Raw genomic sequence first — 25,420 nt, 5'->3', positions numbered from 1 at the left:
AACTTGATTCGAAACTTAATAACTGAAATTATTTGTTAACTACGCAGGAACGCGACGCGCAACTTGCCGCTGTCACGGCGAGAAACTGGGCCGCTTTGTGACGCAGCCACGCAACCGCCGTCGTCAAAAAAGAAAATACAACGCCGAGACGCGCAGCGCGATACGAGCGGTAAACACGATCGTTCAATCAGCTGTCAGGAACGGCGCGCCCGACAACAAAAGTGAAAGAAACAAACAAACAAAAAGGAGAAGCGTGCGAAACGCGAGCGCGATGCCTGTTGCTGAATCACCGTGCGTGCCACGCACACTGCGATGCGCGCTTTGTTTTGGTTTAGTGCGCTCTCGGATGCAGCGTAGAAATGGAGTGTATTAATGTATCTCTCGGTCCCTATTTCGGCGAATCACTTGGCACATCCTCTACAAACTGGTGTTGCGGGGAGCCTGTTCAAGAAAGTTCCTGACGTGGTACCTGGCGGGCGCTGGTCGCTTGCCAAGAAGACGACACTCCTTTCGACCGACGACGGGTCTTTTACGTTTGTTCTTCCTCCCTCGCGCTGTGCCTGCCTTTCGGGTTGGCTCGCTCGAAGGGGAGTGCCTTTACTTCGCTCACTCGCCGTCGTTTTGGCTTTCCGTTTTGTCATGGGGCAGCAACACAGCGTTTTCACGGAGGAAGAGCTCGACGATTATCAGGTAGGCTGAAAGATAAAAACGCTCCCAGCGCTCGTGGAGTACATCTATTTTAACAGACTCTATATAACGCTTCTCTTTTTTCTGTTCTTGCAGGAGCTGACTTTTTTCACCAAGAGCGAGATAATCGTGTAAGCGGACGACGGAAACTTTTTGCCGGCTATTTTTTTTTCTTTTCACGAACTATATGCGTGTGCATGCCGTGCGACCCGGAACACGGATGGAATGTCGTCAGCGCGCTTTGAGCGCTTCGTCCGAGGGCGTGCGTTTTTGACCTCGAGTGCGTAATATACGACATTGTGTTTCAATCTCGCTACGCTCGTAGTCGGATTTCGCTCGTACGTACGTCACGCGAGCTTCAAGTGGAGGCAATAAGTTACATATACCGTCGGTAAAAAGAAAAAAAAAAGGGGGGGGGGGGAATAAACTCAGCTTTTGCGTACACTGCAATTTCTCATGTAAAGAAAAAAAAATGGCAGCAGCATTACAAAAGTTTTCTCCGAGCTCGAATAAACTAGAGCAACCTTCGCTTTTCTTTCTTTTTGGGATTTTGTGTGATGCAAGTGAAGCTAGCTGAGGTGTCGGGTGTATAAAAACTCTCACTAAGCAATGTGCGAAAAACATATTATCGATAGATCTATTAGGAAAGAACTGTGCACTAATTTATTGCATCTCAATTGGTATATATACCGTGATCGAGTGTTTAGGATTCACTAGTCCACATACCAAATAATTTTGTAGGGATTGAAAAAAGTTAAGCTGTGAGGCAATATTCAATGATTGTAGTAAGTGCTACCCTATGTAGACCGCTGCATGTGGAGGATTATGATTTTGCAGTAATCATGATCAGCATACAGCAATATATTAAACAGCTCATGTTAATTCTTCTGTATGTCTGTTGTGTGCATGGATGGTGTAAAATCGGAAATGTCACCAAAACGAATGAGCTAACAGCTATTTCTAACACATGAAGTTTGAACATAAACAGCTGTTGGAACATATCTCCTCAAAATTCACACAGCTGAACTATCAACGGTGCTTTTCTCTGGTGTGGGCTTCTTAAAAAGTTTCTGCTGCGTGTTGCATTTCAGTGCTGAAAGACTTCCATGATCAGTTAGGGACTCAATATGTCATCCTATATGCCACTTGTTTGTATTAATAAATTATTCTGTATGTTTACATGCATGTGCAAATTTTGTATATTATTTGTGACTTGATTGGATAATTGAGTGATTCATAGAGTTTAATGTGCCTTAAAAAGCAATGCAGGGGACCAGGGGAGACACCATTGTAAGGCGCTTCATTTTAATTTCGACCACCTGGCGTTCTTGCATATGTGCTCGTGCATTTAAGTATGGAGGCATTTTTGCATTACACCAATATCAGAATTCAGCAGTGGTGCATAGCTCAGCATGCTCGCTCACAAGTAGACAAACTATGGCCATACTCACAACCCTATGTAGACTGCTGCATGTGGAGGATTATGATTTTGCAGTAATCATGATCATGAGCATGATTACTCATGATCATGAGTAATACTCGCCATACTCACCATACTCGCCAACATACTCATAAACACTCACAAGTGAGTGTTGGCGAGTATGAGTGGGTGCGATTATGAACCTGTGTAACATGTGGCTTTCCAATTGAATATTTAGCCTTATTAAACACTTTAGCACAAGGTATGGGTGTTTAGCCACTAGACGCTTTTTGAAAGCAGTTTTGTTATTCCCTTTTGTTTTGCTTTAGAGAGTATGGTACACTGTTAAAGGGAGCACTGAAATTTCTAGCAAAGCGAACATGGCAGCAGCACTAGTTCAGCTTTATCAGAAAAAGGCGTCTTCTGTGAAGTGCAAGGTACACATTTGTGCCTGCAAATATAGCACGCAAATATAGCCTACAAGATTTTATGCCATATCTCTGCGGCAATCGACGACTAAGTTTAAACTCTGTGTTCATTTTAAAAGTGTACTGTACATGTTTGTTCATCATGACAAGGGAACACAATCGGGTTTTGTCTGTTCAAATCTTATGCCATGCCTTAACTAAGTGTGGAGTTACCGACAGCCAAAGCAAACACAGATGCCATAAGTATTCGTTCGAGCTCGGTTCACCTTTCTAACTTTCCCTGCAGAGCGTACGAAAGGTTCAAGCAGCTGGCACCAGAGGTGGTGTCCAAGGACCGGAACGCCAAGCTGCCGATGGACAAAATCCTCAACATGCCCGAGCTGGGAGTGAACCCCTTCCGAGACCGGATATGCAAGGTCTTCTCGTCAAGCAATGATGGCCACATGACCTTTGAGGACTTCCTGGACATGATGTCAGTCTTCAGTGACAAGGCACCACGGAGTGTGAAGACAGAATATGCTTTCCAGATATTCGGTGCGTTAACTTGTAATCCTTCAAAACTTTGCTCATTTAAAATCACATTGCTGCATTATATGTACATCTATTGAGGTTAGCATCAGAAAGGAACACATATACGGTGCCAATAAATCTCGTGTCAAGTTTGCCTTCGCTGCCGCTGTGGCAGCTGCGAAGGCTGGTGGTGGTGATAGTCCCTGTATGATTGACTGATGGCAACTGTGGTTGGAAGCTTTATAATTTTATGTGTTACACATAGTTTTATGTGTACTTTTTAATATTTTATCTTGGTGACACAGTGGCCTAACACTTGCTTAAGAGAGGTGGATGAGGGTAAAGCAAGAAAGGAAAGACATGTAAAGGATAATACAATGGGGGATTGGGTGTTAAAGACCACACAGCTGCGCTAAAATATTATGCCCCTCCTAAGAAAAAAAGGTCAGATAGAAGAAAAATCCATAAGGAAGTCTTCAACATTCAGCTGAAGGTCACCTTGGCAATAAGTATAGTGGTATATCACCGAGAGGAATCAAGGCAGGATAGCAGCTACACGTGAGCCCTGAACCTGGTGTGATCGGTTTGTTGGAATTGAAATAATGCTTATAACTACTAGATATGTGTAACTACTAAAGAGTGTGGAATGTGTGCTGCAGGAGACACTATTCAAATCAGAGTACTTGTTGAATGTTCATGCTCATGGCTGGTTGTCACTCTGCACTGGATATTATTCCGTACAGTGGTACCAGAGTTCATTGATACTTTCAGTGGTCCCGAAACTTCTCTGTCACTCTATGGGAGAGCTTCATACACTGCCATTATAGGAAAGAAGCGAAAACCAGCTATCAATAACAGCCCCCCATCTCCCATTCACCGTTCTCAAAGGGGCCGCTGAAGCTGTTGGTCACTCATATCATGCAGCTCATTTCAGCTAGTCTGGTGCGACGGTGCTCATAGGTATGTTCAATTCGCCTGCACCACCTGAACCAGTTCACGAGGTGCTGCACCTTGCTGTTTGTTTCAGCGGTGAGGCAATGGTGCCCTCTGAACCATGCCGTTTGTTTCAAAAAGTGTAAGAAAGGTGCAGGGCTGGTTCGTGATTTTCCTGCACCCTCTCTAATGTCGGTGCTGACTTGGTGTAGACATACAAGTGCAGAGCGGTAGCACAGCAGACGACATGGAACACATGTGAATGCTCCGCTGAAACTCGCCTTACGTGTGTCTGCTATGTCCATGCAAGCCGTGGGTGTATTTACACCTCAGAAGCCGATCATACCAGCACTTCAGGACCTCTTAAAGTTGCGCACTCTGTGCATGTTATTTGGAAAAAACATAATGCCTGCACCGCATCTGCAACTTGACATTCGTTTCAAGTGTCGCGCTGTGCCTCCACCGAAGAAATCGAGCTGCATAATTTCCGAGTTCTTGTGAACTGGTTCATAGTGGTGCAGGCGAATCGAACGGACCTCGTATTCGCAATTCAGCACGTCTTGCAATATTTAGTCATTATTTTGTGTCGCTGCTGCACAGTTTACACAGTGCTCGAAGTGAACAACTGACTGTGGCGGCACGTGCGGTGTGAACGAATGCGCCGCTCAGATAAATCGGTATTCATACCTGGGAAGTTGCACGCACTCTTAACTGTTCCTTACCGAAAATATGCTAAATACATATCTTGTTGAGAATGAGTAAAAAAAAAAGAAAGCATGCAGCTCATATAGAAATCAGCAGAAAGAAATTACATGGCAGCCATGCCGGCGCAGAGGCCATTGTGTTGTTGCAGCGTGGCAACAAAATTATCGGACTTCTCTGTCGACTACTCCACTCTTCCGACACAGCTATCGGCACAACACAGCTGTTGCAGGAACTTGGAAGACAAAAATCGTCGTCGTGTTGGCCTGGTGTGATCAGGCCCAAACCCATCTAAACTATTCTAAATCGCCCAAACAAGCTAGCGACATTAGCGACTATAGCCTCCTCATCTGCTGTGGCGCTCATATTGGCAGCTGCTGTCCCCAGAGCTAGCTTAGTCTGAAGTTTCATGATCAGTAGATAAGCATCAGAGGACTCCGTTACAGTCGTCATTGTAAATTGTTTGCAGACCGATTCATCAACATTCTGGCCATGTACCGTACATTCCACCATTAAAGATTGTGAACACGCAGGTATCATATTGCTATTGATTCTTGCTGAGATAAGGCATAGCCCACAGATTTGTTTTTATGTGTAGCTGCTTCCAACTGATGGTGTCTGGTAGTTCTCCCTGATAAAAACTTAATGTTCCAGTTGGCTTTGTTGCAGCATAGGTGTTCTCTTAAAAGGTGGACTGTACTGTACATTGATTTTATCTTGTAAATTAAAATAAAACATCTCTGTTGGTTCAATGTGTTGGTTCCTAAAAAGTGCATTTTTATTAGTAACGAATTCTATGCTGGACGCTGGTTTTACATGATCACGCTGTGTCGTGTTCAGCACTTGTTCTTGGCATATGCAGTGAGGTACAGAGTGTGCAGGGCAAATGCAAAAAACAAAACAGAAAAAAGAAAGAAAAAAAAATATACACTGAACGTATTTTGCTACATCCTATTTCGGAATGCTTAACCAATTCCCACTGCCTTGACAAAGCTCCCCGAACTCTCGAGACGGCCCACATTTATTTACATGCCACAATGACCGCTGCACGACATCGCCTTCACTAGAAGTGCACCACAGCGAAGTGCGGGCAAACATGGCGTTAGCCTAGGAGCCTAATTTTGGCGACACTTTTCAGACTTCAATGAGGATGACATGATATCTACTGAGGACCTGAAGCAAGTCATTGGCCGACTGACGCAGCGAGGCGGGCAGGTCTTTGCAGACTACGAAGTCAAACAGCTGGTTGAAAATGTGAGTTGATTAACAGTCATTGCACCCACCTTACTGGTTATTGCGTTCTGCTGCTGAAATCAAAGTTTCAGGTTTGATTCCTGGGCACGGCAACTGCATTCCGATGGTGGCAAAATGTGAAAAATTCTCGTGTACCTATATTCAGATGTGCATTAAAGACCCCGAGATGACTGAAATTCTCGACTATAGTCTCAACTATGGCACCTTGTGCAGTCGATTCATGTTAACTCGACTTGTGCGGGACCGCAAAATTTGGTCAAATTATCCTAAAGGTCGAATTAACAAGCGGTGGCAAAATTAACAAATTCAAATCTTTTTTCATTGGTTTATGTAGTGTGCATTATCGTTTTGCTTCTTGCTCTTCAAGTGCAACTCAACCAGCATGCAGCGAAGACCGTCAACACGTTTAAACGCTGCCTGAAACACTGCATGAAACAAGCGAGAACGGGTGGCTTCACGCGCAGAATGAGTGCCAGCCACTAGAAGATAAAAGTAAAACAGCTTCAAGCTTGAAACAGCAGTGCCATCTGGCCACAGTTTGTTGTGTTTTGAAGCTTTCTGTAACCGCAGCGCACATTAGGGGAGGCCGCTGGAGCTCGAATTCACCAATGCAGCTTGCTTTCGCATTTGAAATAAACGAGTTTTTCTTCCATAGCTCTCGATGCATGGTTTCTCGCCGGGGCTTTCCAGTGCGTTCGAAATTAGCGAAAGTCGAATTAACCAAGGTTGAGTTAATGGGCATCGGCTGTAATTTGAGCCTGCTGCGGCTGCTTAACGCCAATAGTGTTGCATCCTTTCTCACAAAGTCACAGGTTCCAACCCGGCCACGGTGGCTGCATTCTAATAGGGGCAAAAAGCAGAAACGCTTGTGGGTACTTAGATTTAGGTGCATGCTAAAGAACCCCAGGTGATCAAATTAGTCTGGAGTCCTCAACTGTGGCATGCCTCATAATGATAGTTTTAGCATGTAAAACTCTATAATTAAATTTTTTTTCAACAATCGTTGCTACAGAGCTCTTGATATCTTTAGCCATGTGAAAAAACGTGATTTGTGTTGTGCACCACATTTTTATTACTTTACTTGCTGACAACACTCTGCGGCAACGTAGGGAAACCCACAGGGGTGCCAATTTAGTCCCAAGCAGATTGGCATAAACCGTCCCTAGACTTCTTATTTTTGTAGAGAGGTGAAAAAAATTAAACTGGTTTAGCTTGCATATCATAGTCAATCTTGCGCTGTAACTTTTGTTTGAGAGTGAGCTGCTTTGATACCAGGAGGGAGATATTAATTCGAAAGCCTTGCACGCAGTCAATCACATTCAAATCGGACTTTTGTATAACTTTGATGCAGCATTGGTAAAAACATAAAGCAAGCCAGAATTTGTAAACTCTATGGAAAATTTGCGAGATTTGACGGGTAAGGCGATACACGAAGATCTTGTTTTGGATGCACAACCAGGAAAATTTTCCATGGGCCAAACGCATGGTGTGTGTCCTCTTTTTCAGATACTCAAGGAAGCCGATCTGGATGAAGACAGGCTCCTAGCGTTTGCAGAGTTTGAACACGCCATCTCAAAAGCACCTGACTTCATGAAGTGAGTGTCTCTGTGCACATGATCTTAAATGGAAGTTTGGCTGCATCATTATGGTAGTAAGTGCAACCGAAAAGTACAGCAATGACAGATGTCAAATTCAACAGAATTGGTAAATTACACATCTGGAATACCGGGAATGGTGGTTTTACTGTGATTAGAATCTTGGTAAGCCAGAAAAGACACAAGAACAAAAGTGTGGCTTGAAGCTTCCATGATAGCTCTTCACGAGATCACGGGATTTTAACAGCTATAGCTAGAGACTAGTTAATGTTTTCATCAATAGAAAAATATTGCATTGCATTCAAGAGAAGCCAGGGGCTTAAACTATGAAGTTTCAAGGACATTCTGAACGAAAAGGGCTTAATTACAGGAAAATACATCAAAATCTATGATGTCATAGCATTACCACATCGCCATTGCTGTTCAGGTGTGGAGTTCAGCAAAATACACTTTGATATTAACTTTACTTCGTTATTTAAGAACCTCTTCCCATCAAATTAAATTTTTAAATTAAATTTTTAAGGAGGCTAAACTAATGTAGTATTGCTCTTTAGTGTCCAATCAAGAAACACAGCACTTGCTATCTTTGTTAAACCATGAGCAGTGACCAATATTAGTAGTTTACTTTTATATAGGTTTTCTTCTTCCTCGCTTCTTGGCACTGCAGTTGTAGTGTAGCTGTCCTCGCAACATCCGGAAGCGTGCGTGTTCATGTTTGTGTGTGTAGGGATATCTGCAAGCAGCAACTTGGCCGAAAATAGCGTACGTCAAACACAGAGTACGGTGGCAGTTTGTGTTAATCGTTTCTAAACACGCAAAGCTATCTAGCATCTCAAGTACCTAACCAAGCGTAGATAAGAATGACATCCATTGTGGTGTGCTATCATTTAGAGTGCAGCCTTCTATTTATGGCATCTGAGGGGTCAGCAGTTATCTCTTTGAAGATAGCGAGTACCAGGGAACAGGAGCTGTATCTTGTAAACGTTCTTTCCTTACATTGCTTTAGTTTTTATCAGTTTCACGTCATTAGTCTAATTGATTGGCCTCGTGTGAGCCAATGATGGTGCCCAGCAAGATAGGAAAATGAAAAGAGCCGTTCCAAGATACGGCCCCAATTTTACTGTATTCCTGCAACATGTACTTTCCAAGTTTTCATGGTGGCATGAAACATATTGACTAGACTACTCACTGTTCTCAACAGCTCCTTCAGGATCAACTTGTGAATGGAGTTGTGACCCACACGAGGAGGAGCAACTTGCAGAGCTTACGACAGAGTATTTCATCAAACTTCCAAAGAATGTCTACTGGGGACGTCGCATTTTCTTGTGGCATTTAACTTTCATCGGCACTCCCGAAGTGTTCCTCATTTGGGCATTTTCAGCTTTCTTGATTGTGGAGGCCGGGTTGCTCATTTTTAGAGCAGATTCATTTGTACTTGCATAGCATGGGCAATTCAGTTGCATGGAAAAAGCACTTGTTCAACCTGGAAGTTGTGAAAACTTTGCTTTTCGCGATTTTATTTTGACTGCACGTCAAAGCAGCGGTAGCAGGCAGACCTTACAACTGTTGCAGTTTTTTCAGCTCCCAGTGGTTGAGACAAGTACTTCTTCAACTGTTGGTGGCATCAAACTTGTTGAAGTCCGTGTTTGTAGACTTATCTGAAGTGTGTTGTTGTGTCGTGTAAGGGTAGCATGCGGGCTATCTTAGCAAAAGCAGATTGTTGTCTCATGTTCGAGCCGGTCTCTGAATAGAGTGCAGTCTCAGACAATAACTAATCTTGTGACACTGCCGTGAGGGCTTGTTAAGACTTTTGTCTTTAAGCACGTTTGGGCACTTGTTTTGAACATTTTGCAACGCCTACCACATTGCATCCATGGAACCAATCGGAGAAGGAGCAACCTTCTTTGGAAGCTATCATAAAAGACGTGGTGGAATTTGCTTTCTGTGAAATTTCCGATGTAAGGAACACAAGACGTTGCTTTTATCACGGTACTTTAGATTTGTGATGGCAGCCAAAAATTGAAGCTGGCTAAAGCAGTTTCATCCTCCAGGCAGACTAAATTACATGTCGGGGTGCCAAGTTTTTACAAATTTCAATGCCATGCCTGCCACGAAGTACGTGCGTGCAATTGCAATTAAATATGTGCCTTTGTGTGGTCGAACGTTTGAATCTTCGGCCACAACCATTGTTCACAGGTTAGCTGCATTTATGACTGCTGTTTTCTTTTAATGCTAGCTTTGGTGTTCCTGGCCATGAGTTTGTTTTCCTCATGCCTTAGGGTGACATTTCGTGGGTGACAACTGGCATTGCTTGTGGCCTTAATCAGCAGTCTGTCAAAGTATATGCGATTGTGGCCATCATAGCTGTGTCTACGATTGCCTGTGCATTTGTTTACTATATTGTATTTGTTATGTTGTACAAATCACATTTAGCAGGCTCTCTGTGAAGTGGTTGTGATGATAACACGTTGTTCATATGCACTTTTAAAGAGTGTAAAAAAATTTTGCATCGTTAACAGCAGGGTATCTGCATATTGATTGTTACTCAATTTTTAACCATATCTATAGCGTTTCCAGTGCTCTGCTTCGCTGTTTATTGACTGTTTGTTTTATAATGACTGTATAGTTTGGTGCGGTGTTCTTTTAAAAAATGCCTTCATACTTGAACTGTGCTGCAGAGTATCACATGATATTTCACTTTTCCAGTACAATCTCAAGCCCACGTATTTGTGATAATGCATTCGTGCACCAGGAAAAGCATATATTTAAAAGCGTACTACTCGTGTTTCAAGCATATTATATTAGTTGAGAGTTTCAAGAATGTGGAATTTCACATTTGATTTTAATGCAAGTGGCGTCGGTGTGTCTGAGACTGTTTAAATAAGTTGACCACAGTTGTCTGAAATCATTTGTGTATGTGAGGTAATAAAAAAAAGTGCCTGTGGTAAAAAAAAAAAATTTGCATGTAATGAAAAAAAATGCACATAGAAATCTATATTTTCATTGGTACAGTGTTCGAAGTCGTAGTTTGAATTTCATTTTGAAAATTTAACAGTATCATAAAAGGTTCAACTTAAATTGATCACAGCTTTGTCTTTCACCATAACTTACAAGTTATTGTTGACGCTTGTGAAAACGATAATTCAAATAACCAGCTATTATATTCAGATGTCTTCTTGAACTGCTGTAAAGAGTGAAGTCTGAAAGGTACGCAAGGTCCATGAGTACAGATTTTTGAGTAGTTGGTCTGACACTGATAATGGGACTGCAGTATTCGAAATTGCTTATGTGTAGATAGACAGAAAAGGACAGTGCATTAGTTGTAAGTTTGTGCACCATCGGCACGGCTTTATATAGAGTTGAAAGATCGCTCAAGCACTATGGTTCCAGACGTATGTACAGCCAGGTCACTGTGAAAGTTTTTCGTGATACATTCGAGGATGAAATTTTTTTCAGCTGTTGATCGCGACTTTGTTTCACATACTGTTTGAGTATTATGTTATGCTTATTTATTACCAGCAGTTATGTCGTCTTTTTTTGCCGACTATCACTGAATGGAACACACTGAGGACTTTTGTATCATACTACTTCAGTATTCTCAGAGTGCTTTCTTAGCCAAAGTTTTGACATGAATATGGAAATTTTTGTGCATATTTAATTTTTGTGTCTTGTGCATATAAAAAGCTCTGCCATCATCACATAGCTGAAATCTAATCTACTGGACCAGGAAAAGAGATCTGAATGTAAAATGTCAAGCAAGACAAGGAGCTCACAAAGGAGTCATGCATGTCAATTTTACAATATGCCTTTTATCATGTATAATAGACAGGTTAATAACAACATCTGCATCGGGGGAAAAATCCGACGCATAAAGGTAATACGCACATTCTGAAAGCGACACATGGTAACTGCCATATATGTATGTATGCCCAACAATAAAGGTACAATTTTCTTTTCTAATTCTCTCACAAAATATACTTCCTGTTCTTCAACACACTCTTTCACAACACGGGCTGTTACTTCCAAGGGTGAAAAGTACCTGCATTTCAAAACAAGTTGTGCAGAATTACAAGTCGTCTGTTGGGCGGATGGCGCAGTTCTAATCCTTAACCTGGATTGCTCAAAGAGATAAACATTGTTGCATGAAATTGGAATATATAGTAAACAATTGGCAAAGTTTCACCAGTCAACGTTTTATTTAGTCGAATGCCTTTATAGCAAAGTGCTTGAGGCCTCCGAAATCGTTCGTTATCGCTTTGTTGTAAAGATCGCGCACCTCACAGCTCTCGATAGAACCGGGACAGAATAATTCCTTCATTATACAGGCCATTTTGCTGTAGAGGCGTTTGTTGTAGAGGTGCTCGACTGTAATTACTTTATGGCGCGTATTGCAATTTATGGATTGAAGCCAGCGAATTTGCGAGGCATATCCACTTGAATTCCAAGGATTACTTCAGTTTCAATATATGCATTCCCAAAGTATGCAACAAAATGCATTACTGTTCCAGTTACCTTTGTCCTATAATGCATAAAAAGGAATTTTGCTAAAGCTAATTGAAACAGTGCATTTTATCTTTTAACTTGACAGCAATTATCTGAAAACTGAAGCTAGATTGAAAATGTGTCCGAAGAGGATGCGCCTTGAGAAATCCCTGGCTTCTGTTTGTAAATTTCATTACATGCCCTAAAGTAATAGTTAAAAAGTTACTGTGCTACATGTTTTTCAACTCCTGCAAATAATGTTGGCCTCTTCGAGCATTCCAACTCGAAGATTAGAATTGTGCCTATTGCCAAAGACGATTTATTGAAATTTTGTATAACTTTATTTGAAACACATGGTACTAGAGTCCTTGTCGCACCCATGCAGAGGTAATGCAGCGAAAGCACACATGGACAGTGGAAATGTAGGAGAAAGATGTCATCTGCACCGAGCTTTCCGGCAAGTACTACTGTGGACAGACGAAGCAGAAACGGGACATTTTAAACGTACAAACGAAAAATGTGACGGTTTCATGTAGGGAAGTTCTCCTTACAACAGCGCAGCTCATTTTCTGCTACAAAGGATGCGGAACACAGCGCATATCTCTCGTCAAGTGCACTGAACAACACCTCTACCAAAGTGCAGTCTATGGATCTTGCTGTTCTGTCACGAGCTATCTTGTTCGGATTCCGTTTGTCCACAACAGTACATGTGTCAAACACTGCTCATATCTTGAGACAAAAGACAGATTATGACAGAAGTATGTTCTTATCTGGCATATTTTTAGCAGACTTTTTACACGCACATCTATTAGCTGTCTGGGCATCAGTTAAGTGATTGAAGTTTCATTACCGCTGCAACTTTTAATGTTCATTTCCCAATGCCTCTGTTCATTCACAAAGGCATGAAGCATCCATTGTGGAAATATCTAGCCAGTGCCAGGTTCACCTTGTTAAGATTCTTTTGCTGTGGTCAGAAGGTTCAATCTGGCACAGCAAGGTTCTTTATGGCTGCATATGGCATGATGTGACAGTGGTTGCTTCTAAATTGTCAAGTGGCAATGATTATTTGATAAGCAGATAGACTGGAGGGAAACAGTTCTTCACAGATTTGTGCCAGAATAAGTGCCAGTAAGTAGTACCTCCGTTTACTTCACATGCAGTCCTACTGCTCGTCATCCTAACGATCCACTCATCAACAGGCATTCTGCAGAAACTGGAACCAAGGCCTTACACTTTCACTGGCGATTAATCATTTTATTTAAGTTTAAGTCTACACGCCCCCATGGGTCTCTGCAGTCATGCAGGCAATGTTTGGCATATGGGCTGTACAGGCACAGCCAGCATCAAAAGTGTATGGACTGTGGGAGCCAATACAAACATTCAATTTCCAAGCCTTTTTCCGACCACAGCCACCAGAATCGTACAATATTGTATTGCTTGCATAAAGTGGTGGAGGATGGAAGTCTGAAGATCAGACGGTGTGTGCAGACTGTGGAAATATACAGCCTTCTTTCTCGAACTCTGCTATCTGAATTTTTGTGCTGACTCGGGTGGAAGTACACCTCACCTTTGCAGTGCAGTTGATATTGCATAGAATCGTTTCTGTGAAGAACGTTTTAGACAAAACTAGAAGGACTAGCAGATGGCAAGATTATAGGCCTTCTGCAGAAACTGGCGTCGCGGTCTTATGCTTGCATGCAATAAACTCATAACTTTATTTCACACGTGATGCTATCAATTGGAAAGCACGAAGTCACAACTGAACCTGAATCACTCTGGAAAGGTTAAGATTCATTAGGCCCAATTACGAAATGAAAACGTGTTTTCACAGTTGTCTTGCTGTGAACACTGCATATAAAGATAAGAGTTAATAGCAAGATGGAAGCATGTGGCTGGTATTGTCATGTACGTTGTCTGTTGGTAAACACCAGTGCAGTTGGCAAGATTATAAACACGGTGCTAACGGCAAAAAGCAGACATTTCGAATCTGCAGTTGTGTTGTGAAGGACGTCTGAGTACTTGGTGGCTTTGGCATGTGCTGGCGTTGTCTTGAGACCAGGGCAGACTCTGGTGACGCAACTAAAGGTGCAAATCACAAGTGAGCACCCTATCATTATTGTCTTTTTGCCCCTTGAGACCAGGCCAATGCAAGCCAACACTGCGACTTGCATTTCCTTCACGATTTAAATGCTGGATGAAGATGAGTGTACGGTTTTTGCAGTGCCCACTTATAGCTTAGTAATGTCAAAGATGGGTCTAGTTGGTTCGTTGTGACCCAAAATGTAACAGCACAACTCGTGAAGAGGACAAGAATCAGAAGATTAGACAAAGCGCTGACTGTGGCTTGGAACAAAGATGAAAGGCAAAGTTGAGAGACAAGCGTTGACTTTCAGCTGAAAGCAGCTGCTCGAGTTTGAGTGACCTTTGGTTTTTGTTCTTGTCACAGGTAATGCTATCACACTGGGGAGCATGCTTGCATGCCCACCAATTGTGTCGACACTTACCAGCAAATGATGTATATGATAATGCCAGTTACATGCTCTTGTGATGCTATTAAATCTGAGCTCTCTCTACACCTTCCGCATTATAGATGCGGCCCAAGCATAGGCACCTTTCTTTTTTTTTTCAAAACACGACCGTAGACTTTCATATAACACCACTGCTTATCAACAGAGACAGCACAGACAATATCGCAGGCTACATGCTTGCATGCTGCTATGAACAGATCTGAGCTCTGTACAAAAAGGATGTGGACATAAACAACAAAAGAAGTGTGCAAGCCACACACACGTCCTTGAACTTTTTTGCATGCTTACACACAGCTTATAATTCACAGCAAGACGACTGATCAACTACTAGCCCCTCCTACTGCGCCGATTTCAATCTTGAAGTTGGACTCGCTTAGCTTGCTCCACGGATAGTCCTTGTAGCCACATGGGCAGTGCATTTTTGTTTTATTTTTCTGTTCATAACTAAAGAAATAATAAAAGGCCACCTTCTTTTTGTCACCCCAAGTAGGTGAGGTATCAAAGATGCTGCCAGCCAGTCGTTTAAAAGTGGGATTCCCAACCACAAGAAGCGTGACCACACAATGTGCTGTGAATCTGTACTGATTCTTTAACTAACCATTCTTCACCTAATCAAGACTACTCCCATAAGTGATTCTACTACCCACTTGACAAGCATTAGTTGAGGGCAAGATATGTGCTTTTCATAGCCCTGGAAAAGCACAAGGACATTTTTGTACCAACTCATTGCAAAAATATGCCCACACCATGATCATTTTCTGCACTTCTACACAAGTGAAAAACAAATGGCAACTCGGCCCAGAAAACACCACTAGCATCACCTTTGCTAACTTTGGAAGCTTCAAAGTCAAACCCATCACTGCACACTACTTAATGCAAAATCGGCTAGTACACCTAAAATGTCTGCGGCATCAAGTGGAAATCTGATACAACTACATTCGTCACTCTGTCATTTCCTTCAAGCATATAAAATGGAGCCTGCGTCCAGCATCAGTTGCACAATTGTTGTGTATTTGCTTTATCAACGTAGTTCTGCAGGTCAGCCCCAGGTGGTGCCCTACATATATATAAAAAAACATTGCACCATGGGTAATAAAGTCTGGGCATGGCATGCTACACAGCTTGTTTAATTAATCCTTTCAGAAGGAGTTGAACACTAAAATGACAGAATTATAGTATCCCAAATTTACACCTGGGCTACAACGAAAACAGTTGATGCAAGGCTCTGAACTAATTTTGTCTACTTGGGTTTCCCTAAATGAATTCTAATTAGGCATTTTCATCTTGCTACCTCACCGATAGGGGCCGGTGCAGCTAGGATAATCGGTCCTGTGTCGCCAGTGTAAGTCCTTGCTGTTAGGACATAAATGCCAGCCACTTAACAAGGATGTGGTTGACTCCCACGGCAATAGTACAGGTATTAAGTTGAGAAGCTTAAGTATGAAATTGTGAAATATGTACAGAAGTATGTTTCAGTCTGAAGCTGCCTCCCACATTGCTTATCCATTTCAGCTCGTTTGGGATCGGTGAATGTGCATAGATCTACATTCAGTCCGAAGCAGTGTGAATGTGATTGGCCTTGCATACCTTTTATACCTTGCAGATCTTTATATCTTTTACACCTCATCACAGAATAGAATCTGCAGACACCTTCATGCATCTTGGCTAAGCCTAAAGTGAACATTTTCAAGCCCATCTAGCTGGCACTTCTTTGTTCTTCCTGTACTTCTGCAACGCAGGGGACACAGCGCTGACAATGAAGCAGACGACACATGCTCATGTCATCAGTTCTTTGCATCGTCTGCTGTTTATTTTCCTTCCTACACTTTTGCTGAGCCCGCCTAAGTGTTTTCACACAACTTTCTCCTCTTTTCTTGCACACAGCTTGACAGAAGAACATCTCTGTACATGAGACGTGTTTTGTGAGCTCACAGGCTTCAGTTACTTCCACAACTGCTGCATTGCTGAGCACTAAGGAAGTTGAGCTTTGTGTTCTACCTGTCACAACTCCCACTGCTATCAGTCGTCCGTTCTACTGTACAGATTTTGTCAAGAAGGACATGAGGCACTTGAAATTGCTCATGTTCTCTAACCTACAATCGGGCCCAAATGTTATTATGCCAGGCGCAGTGATACTTCATGTGTTTCACTGAGGTTCATTTGCTTTGCAGTTACCGCTACATACCACTGCCGCAGGGTAACTCGTATTAGCATTGTTATTCGAGGCCATTCGAGACACACATCAAAGCTGCTTGTTCTGCAATTCCCATCTAGCATTGTGCACAGGAAGATTTTGTTTAATCTGAAGACTTCATGGTGGTTATCTGGCATCAGTTGTTACTGATGTTGATTAAATTCAAATCGATGAAGCAGAAGTCAGCAGAAGGGAAAGGTTCAGCTCACATTTCTGTGTGCTAAGCTGTCAGAGGAATCTGGTGCCATCACCTCACGCTTTCTTGTATTTCCTTTTTGCAACCAATTTTTGTGACACTATTCTCATTGCCTGGCATAACAACTTTTCGAGCTTGCTCTAACCCTATCTGTAACACACCTTTCATAGGTGATGCTGAGTGGGGTACATTAAGCGTGCATTCTAGCAAGCCATGCTATGCGCTAACACATAATACACAAAAATGCAACCAAGAAGTGGACTGTATTACACACAAAAGAAGGAGGGACAGCTGATAAAAGCAGCTGATGACATTTACAGGTACTGTTTAAATACAACGCTTGGGATGATCGCCACAAAAATGCACACTTGGGTAACACATTATCTCAAAAATGTTTATCACGCGCCAGCTCTCGATCAACCAAAGCATCCACGCATGCACACATGCTTATGTAATGGCTGCAGATGACAAATTCATATCTGAGGCGACAGTAACGCATTGCGAGCACAGTTTCACAATGCAAGCACAGCGATGTGCTTTAGAACATGTAAACGCTGCTAATTTCAAAGCACCGCGACAACCATGCAGTTCCTAAGGCTTGGGGCGCAGTTTAATCTGCGTTGGGCACAAGCGACGTGTGGCTAGAAGGGCATGACAGTGCTTCAACATGAGAACTAGAGAAACATGCTTGCCAAGCTTATTCGTCTGCTGTACATGGACACGGCAGAGATGTAAGCGTTTTGTGCTACAGAAAGAGTAGAGAGATGAGTGTTCCACACACTGGGGATTTAGCTAGCATCGACGTCATTAGCATGTATCCTCAGATGAGCATCACTTCTCTTTGCAACTGTGCATCGTTGCCAGTGACTAAGTGCAAAGCTGCCACCACTCTTGTAGCAGTGAGGCGCTGATAGTCAACTGTCACTGAAATCGCAGCATTTCGGCTTTGTTTAATATCTCAATGCTAATTGCAACTGCTAGTCTGTCATGAGCTACTAAACTGTCCTACTAGACAATGAGCAATTTCCATCTCCCACCTTCCCCGTGCATAAACTGTCCTACTAGTTACAAAACCAGGAGAAGCATTTTACGATTGCAAAAGACTTAGCCGCAAGCACAGATGCTTATGTATGATGCTAGCTAGCTTTGGAAATGTGTGCGACTATCAATCGTCAGGGATGTTTGGGTGCTTCCTGTAGTGATGGCAAACATGCAACCACATGCCAAACACTTTAGGACATCTAAATAGAACTTTTCAATACATTCTAATGAATGTGTGCTACACAAAGAAGGCAAGCCTGTGTTGTTCCAAGTTAAAACGCAACTGTTGCATGCTAAGCTACTCGACAGACCGTGCAAGGCTCAGAAGATGTTTTCCCGTCCATGATGTTTAAAAAAATTAAGCACCACACTAACGTTCTCTATAATCCCCTCCCTCTCTCAACACACGTCGATTTGTATGAACAATGAAGAAATCGCAAGTGCCAGCATCTAGATGACAACAGGAGCTCCCAGGTACAGAAGCAACAAATAATTAGTACAGCTGCCAAACTGTGAGGAAAAATTACGTCAACCAAAGATTCCCAAGATTCTACTGAATGTCACAATTTTGAACCACCTGCAAAGCTGTTGCTCTTGTACTGATTTCAAGAACTTAGGCAGATAAATTGTGTAGTTTAGCTACTTACTTCATTGTAAGTTTGCTATATCTGTATTGACTATATCTGACTGAATAAGCGTAGGTGACAAAGGAGACGCTGTAAAGAAAACAAACTTGCTGATCATCACGCACGAAACATACCTTGCGCAATATGAAAGTGAACATTCAAATAGCTTCCAAGAGGTTGTACAATCTAAATGAAAATGCCTCGCATTAAAGTGTTAAATTACGCCAAATGCTCAATGGAGAAGCTACTTGTTGCACACTGACAAGTCAGATTGGAAATCGCGCAACAGGATTGAACATTTCTTAAAAACAATTTCGTGGTTTCCTCTCGCAAGGCTTGCAGCATATGTTCAGTTATATAATACCTCAAATTTAGAAAGACAGACTTGGGAAATGCTGGATAGAACTGAAACTGGTGCAGTGCAATCCAAATTCGTGTCCTCAACACTGCATATGAAGAATACAATGGAAAACAGGCTTATCCCGTGCACCCTGGACTTGCCGCAGACATTGGGCGCGCACATGCAAGGCAATCACGTTGACGTCACTCGCATAACATGCAAGACCTTTACAAGAAAGAGCACATAATTGCATATTTGTACGAACGCAGTGAAACTGTACAGTACAGATAAATAGAAAGTGGGCGCTTTAACTACCGACCCATGGTAAATCCCAAACAATTTAAGTACACTACATTGCTTATTAATGACAAGATATAAAAAAAAAGTACAACACAGTTTTAGTCAACTGATCATGACAATTCCTGCCCCCATAATACACTGCAACTGCTGTAGGTGCTGAAATGAAAGAATGTGCTGCAGCTCCTGCTGAGATGACACAGGGCTTTGGTGCATGCTTGTTTGTCAAAGTACATCACATTGTGTGGATTCATGTGAATTACAGTCAGCCACAAAACGTTAGCGGGACGCAGAATTTGCGAAAAAGTTCTATTCCCGTGAAGGCCAGACACGCAGGCTAGAATTCAAAGCTTCAATCTAAGATTCTTTGCAGCGCACACTGTTAAATTAGAAGCGCCGTGCCTCAACAGAGCAGGAATTCACATTTGTCATGGACTGCCCCATAACCTCTTGCGGCTGACTGTACAGTTAAAGTCGGTGTAATGTTCCAAGCATCGAGAGAACAGTCAAGGTGCCTTAACAAAATGCCATAATTAGAAATTCTTCAGCCAAGTGAGCGATTCAATGACTGGACACCTTGCCAGAAACATACACTTCCACAATTACAACAACATGGAGTCAGTTTTCCACGACATCAGCTGCATGCAATAAGGCAGTACAGGCAGCTACCAGAATAACTGGTTTTACATTCTGCGAAGGAATCAGCTTAATTAAAGTCATGTGCGATATCATTTAACTGATGCATTCCTGGTTCATACAATATGCCTGTTGTTAGATTCATGATGGAGGAACGGTACGATTTGCTTCGTACAAGGAAAATGAAAACCACAAAATCCAGATTAAGCATTTTTTGTATTTTGTAGGGTGACTGTGTAAACAGAAAAATCGTATGAACCAGTAATGTATCAACAATTTTCAACTGTGCTTGCTAATAACATTAGTTATGGTGGTGGTAATGATCATGGATTTTAAGCATAATTAAGTTAATGATAAAAAAAACGTACGACGTTAAAGAACAGTCTGTGTTTTCAAGAGAAGAAAAGCATAAAGGCTAACTCAACGAAAGATATTCTAACAAAACATGAGTGCATAAAAATTCAACACACACCATGCCTGAACATGAGAACAATGACATGAACACAACTTAGTTTGGGCAAGTAGATAACTAAGAAGACACGTGCACAAAATAAAAAAAAATATATGCTGCAAATGAAACATGCATGTAAAGAAAAAAAAGTGACATCACAGCTACCAGCTTCACATCCATCAACAAATACTCACTACCATTTCTATATCGTAATGACCTTATGTACAAGCCATTTCTTTCAAAAATCTTTCTGTACGTTACTCCTCTGTTACTTTCACAATCTTGGCATAGACTATTATGATTATATAAACGCATACAATGTAACACTGTTCAATGCAGTTTGTCTCCAAATGTTGACAATCATGATAATGAATGAGAGGAAAAGATTATAGGCCTTTTGCCGTTGTTTATGAAAAAGTAATAAGCAGGTTGTTGCTACGATTTAACTACTGAATCAACTTGTATGTGAAGAAAAAAAGAAGGGCTGCATACAACAACAGAGAAACATAAGACTTTCACATAAGACTTTCATAAAATGATTTGCCAATGTTGTCAATAGATAAGTGTCAGAACAGGAAGTCTAGAAATAGAAGATGCAAAACAAAGTAGAACACCTTTTACTCATAACTACTGGAAGTTGCCACATAGCTCCATATACGTGACCATTTGCTAAACACGATGTGGCTCCGAAGCCTGGGATCTGCAAGTAACTTACACCAATATTGCAAACACAGGCTGAAGTGGAAGCAGGTTTCTACATATTAATTTGCTTTTTCCCCTTTGTACTTAATTCGAGCTTGCTTGTACGGGAGAAGCCCTTTCAATCCAAACAGGGGCTATATCTCATGACAATTCTTTGCATTTTTCATTCTTGTTTGCGCTTCTACGTTAACTCGTATGATGGCGCATCCAGCTTGTCGATGGAATAGGCTACTCAGCACCACGAGTGATAAGAAACAAATAGCATTCCCGAAAAAAAAAAAAATTCTTAGGGCGTATGGTTTAAGGTAGGGGGAAATGACAAATTCTTGCAATGGCAATATGGTTGTGATGCCTTTCTGAAATCAATCGTGCTTCTGCATTAAAACAGGAGACATGGTATGATTTGACATCCGATTTGGCTTACAGCTTGTCATACTAACACAGCTGCAGCCAACAAGTTTCTGACTGGCTTGATCAGGTTCCCCATCAACACTGAAGCAGCCATCTTTCATGCTCATCCCATTTCACATTATGATGTAATGTCATGCCGGACACTGCGTTGCACCATGTCGTCCCTAGTTAAGCTTGACGTCATCCGTAAGTGTTCACACCAAACTTTAACGTTGCCAGAAAAGTCGTAAACAGACTACGAATGACGCCAGGCTCGTTCAACAGTGCAAACCAATACACACTTCCTTCCCTTATCGAAACCTGCTCTGGCTACTTTTGATGCTGATAAGCGAAAGTGTGAATACAGCAGTACATGAACATAAATGAATGTAGGTATAGATTGATAGGCGACCCGATGTTTAGTAAGTATATGATATCAACTTACATTGTACGCAAAGCAGATTCACGTCACCATTACAGAAGGAATAGAACCACCATTAAGAGATACAATCACATAAATGTTTCTTCACTGGCTACTAATGTATAGCTCAAGTATAAGCTCTTTTTTTTTCATCTTTTTTTTTTTTTAGTATATGTCACCCAAATCCATGCCTAAAACCGCATTAGAGATGGCAATGTGGTATCAAAGACCAAAACAGCAAAATAAGCACCATTGCATCTAAAATAAATAAAGGTTGCAGTAACAAAGTAACAAAGGTAAAAAAGATGTAAAAAGAAACGAAGGTACTATTTTCTTTCAGCAGATCTCTTTGATGCACCAAAGAAACATGACTAAGACACCATCACAACCGTTCACCTCGCAAACAAGATGTTAGGCATGAAGCCACAACCATGCCTGAATTTTGTGTTTGATTTTATTTTTTCTGTTGAACTTTTGTATAAATGTAAAATCTTTCAACAAAGCTTAAATTTGACCATGACTTGAAAGCCATATATGGCTTTGGGACATTTTTCTTGAAGAGATCTGTACATTATAATTAAACAGCCATTTTAATCTCAGTGAGTTCTCAATGCCTAATTGAAGACTTCAGCTGGTACTGATATGGGTTAGGATGAATGATTGCCATTTTTCAAAGGAAGCCTTAAAATATGCACTTCAAGAAGCCTGAACAAATGTTACATTTCACAATGTTTACAACTGTGTCCTAGAAGGTATTCAACTTCTATGTCTCTCAATTTCAGTCTATTTTTGGTGGGCAGATGTACTGCCATAATCAGCATGGTCAACTTAAGTGAAATACCCTAGAGCCCGACTAGTGGTAGAACATACCATGTGTTTTCATCGCAAAAATTATCACAAGGATGTAGCATATGTAACACTGCTTCCCAGCAAACCAATTATAAACGTTTGGTTAAGGTTAGTACTCACTGTTAATGACAACATTGCTTTGCCATTCTAAGAACACTCCATAAACTCATGCGCTCACTCTTCCATAACAAAAACTGAAAATGAAAAAAAAAAGAAAAGAAGAAAATGAGACACTGGTGTTTCTTTGCACCTTTCTCTAGCAAATACCACAAACTATTTAAAGCACATGGTTTACCACAGAAATGGCATGTTTGGACTAAAGAAAATGGAAAACTTATTTTTTTCTTTACAGCTGACCAGGAACAAATACACGACTGTAATAGGTCAGCTTGGAAGAGCCCAGCTGGTGATACATCAGCTGAATATGTACGCAGTTAGTAGTGCGGCCCTGCAGAGCACTTGGCAATGACGGCGCAGCCAAGGTGAAAAAAAACGAATGCGGCAGCGAAGCTCGCGTTATGCACACTACAGCACACCCGTCTTGTGTGGTACACCCGACTTGCAGTTCCAGTATCAAGCGTACACCAGGGCAGGAGACACACCCACATGTGCACACAGTCTGGCAAGTATTGCGGATGTCCTTCCAGGCAACGTTGCAGAAAGTACCATAGGCAATGTTGCAGACGACACTGCAGGCAAACGTTGCAGACGACACCAAAAAACAGAACAGGAAACATTGCAGGCGACTTGGCAGTTGCTGCTATGAGGTCGCAGACAGCAGCAAAAGTTGCATGTTCATTTCAGTTCTGTTTGCTCAATGCACTGCAGCTTACAGCTGCACCTTACACCGGCGCTGTAGACAACTACAGCTTAAAAGCAGCTTGTGACGAGTGTGGAAGTATGCTCAAGCGAGCCACAGATCGTTCCCCTCCGCTGTGTACCATGGAAGCTGGCATTAAGTTAGGTGCTTCACACACTGTTGCAGTTGAAAAGGAAACACTGCACATGAGGCTGTCAACAGCTTCTGGTGAAGGATGGCGAGCACCCCGGCTGGTGCGGTTGAAGACGGGCACGGACGCACAGTTCACTCTGTCTGTTGTGCCCCGTCGTGAGTTCGTCTCAAGACTCGTATAGAAGACGCTGGTAGTGTGGGTATATCTGCCACGTTGGGAGGTGCAGTGAAAACTCCAGGGCCACTAGAACGCCGAACTCAAAATCGAGCAGCTCCTTTCGATTCAGCCGGAAGCCACACTCGAGTTTCTGTTGAAAACAAACAGGACAATATTTCCTGGGGTGTGGTAATGTCACTGCAGGGCAATGTGGGAAGCCTCACCACATTATAAAGGAAAGAATTTCTTCAATGCAATCACTTCTTAAAGAGATGAACCAAAATTTCAAGCATGAACAACCAGATACAGAAGTTGTAGCTGAGAGGCAACCTAAATAATGGCAAAGCTGATTTTAAAGGAGTACTGGTAAATTTTTTTTTTAAGTGCACAATCGGAAGGGTCGATTTGACAGCTTTCAGTGACATGGTCATTGCGTGGCCTTAAATTACAGAACTGGGCTGACTGTCAAGTTGCAATTACCACGTGACCACCACCTCCACTTTCGGCGACATGAATAGTCTCGTATTTCATGTCGGAAGCCGTGCTGCACACGATACGTTTTGATTGGGTGGCATAAAAGGTGCCGTAATTATCAGCAGTGCTCTCAGAAATCTAGGCTTCGTACTGCAATTATGGAGATGACAGTTGCATTAAAGAAAGACCTAAAAAGCAAAAGAGAAAAAAAATTTTACTGGACAGAAAAATTTTCATTTCAATACAGTAACGCAGCGTTTCGGGGGTGTTGGTATGACATGATGAGGCCTACAGTGCACGAAAGGACGAAGAGACAGAAAGACCTGGTACACACAGGCGCTGGACGCTATATATGCGGTTGTCTTACTTGAAATAAACGCTGTTGTAACAGTGCCTGCGTGTACCACGTCTTTCTGCGTCCTCGTCCTTTCGTGCACTATAAGCCTCTTCATTTCAGTACCCATTTAAATGCACACAGAAGCAGTCACCCTACACTGGAAGGTAAAATAATGCAGAAGTGACAACACTCAGTGTACCCCAACCACCATCTAATTTCACAGTTCATAACTGAACAGTTTTATGCCTTCTTCATTTGTTTGCGATAGCACATGAACCATGGACATTTCAGCTATGAAGTTAACTTTTTCTTCTGTAAACGCCATTCTTACTCTTGGTGACAAGTTCTGGAAATGACACTCAAGCTATGTGCAATTAGGCGCACTGGCATTACTTATAAATGGCCTTGACACAAGAGGGAGTCCTAAATAAATAAAATTTAAAAAGTGACAGAAGAAGGATGCCTAATCCCACCAGTCATACAAAACATGAATGCAATCATGGTAATGTGCACCGTACTGGCTTGGCTGATGGCTTTGGGCACAATACGACGACTATACTTAAACTCTTGCTGGCACCAAAACAACAATATGCTATGAAAACGTTCTGTCATACTTTACGAAAAATTTTACTGCTGGAAACATCACACCATCTGTAAAGTGGCACCCGGTTGCATACCTTCCTGCTTCAAAGTACTAATGTTTATCTGCTCGCACAATCAAAAAGGCCACTGATAATTGTAGCACTTGTACATTGTCAAAAGATCCTTGCATTAGAGGGTATAGTTTTTATTATTATTTTATTTAATTATTCATACAT

At 41.9% G+C, this 25,420-nt stretch overlaps 2 protein-coding genes across 3 annotated transcripts in view; one reads left to right on the top strand and one right to left on the bottom strand.

The window, feature by feature from the left end:
* Nucleotides 1–278: 278 nt before the first annotated feature.
* LOC126527952 (calcium and integrin-binding protein 1-like) lies at nucleotides 279–11,489 on the top strand. The gene is made up of 6 exons (XM_050175789.3): nucleotides 279–690; nucleotides 784–818; nucleotides 2,822–3,069; nucleotides 5,819–5,934; nucleotides 7,441–7,529; nucleotides 8,731–11,489. The coding sequence occupies exons 1-6, from the start codon at nucleotides 373–375 to the stop codon at nucleotides 8,750–8,752; spliced, it is 828 nt and encodes a 275-aa protein (XP_050031746.2). The 5' UTR covers nucleotides 279–372; the 3' UTR covers nucleotides 8,753–11,489.
* Nucleotides 11,319–25,420, bottom strand: part of LOC126527944 (CDK5 and ABL1 enzyme substrate 2) — a 150,154-nt gene continuing 136,052 nt past the window's right edge. The window contains exon 13 of one of the 2 annotated variants that reach the window (XM_050175781.3): nucleotides 11,319–23,942. In XM_050175781.3, coding sequence (XP_050031738.2) covers nucleotides 23,802–23,942 — 141 coding nt within the window. In that variant the 3' untranslated portion in view covers nucleotides 11,319–23,801. The remainder of the gene's footprint in view (nucleotides 23,943–25,420) is intronic. The other variant, XM_055069044.2, reaches the window with a different exon arrangement.

The sequence above is a fragment of the Dermacentor andersoni genome, chromosome 9 (assembly GCF_023375885.2).
Source record: "Dermacentor andersoni chromosome 9, qqDerAnde1_hic_scaffold, whole genome shotgun sequence".
NCBI classification, from domain to species: Eukaryota; Metazoa; Arthropoda; class Arachnida; order Ixodida; family Ixodidae; genus Dermacentor; species Dermacentor andersoni.
The sequence above is the reverse complement of the archived record's forward strand: the minus strand, read 5'-3'. Positions and strand labels throughout refer to the sequence as shown.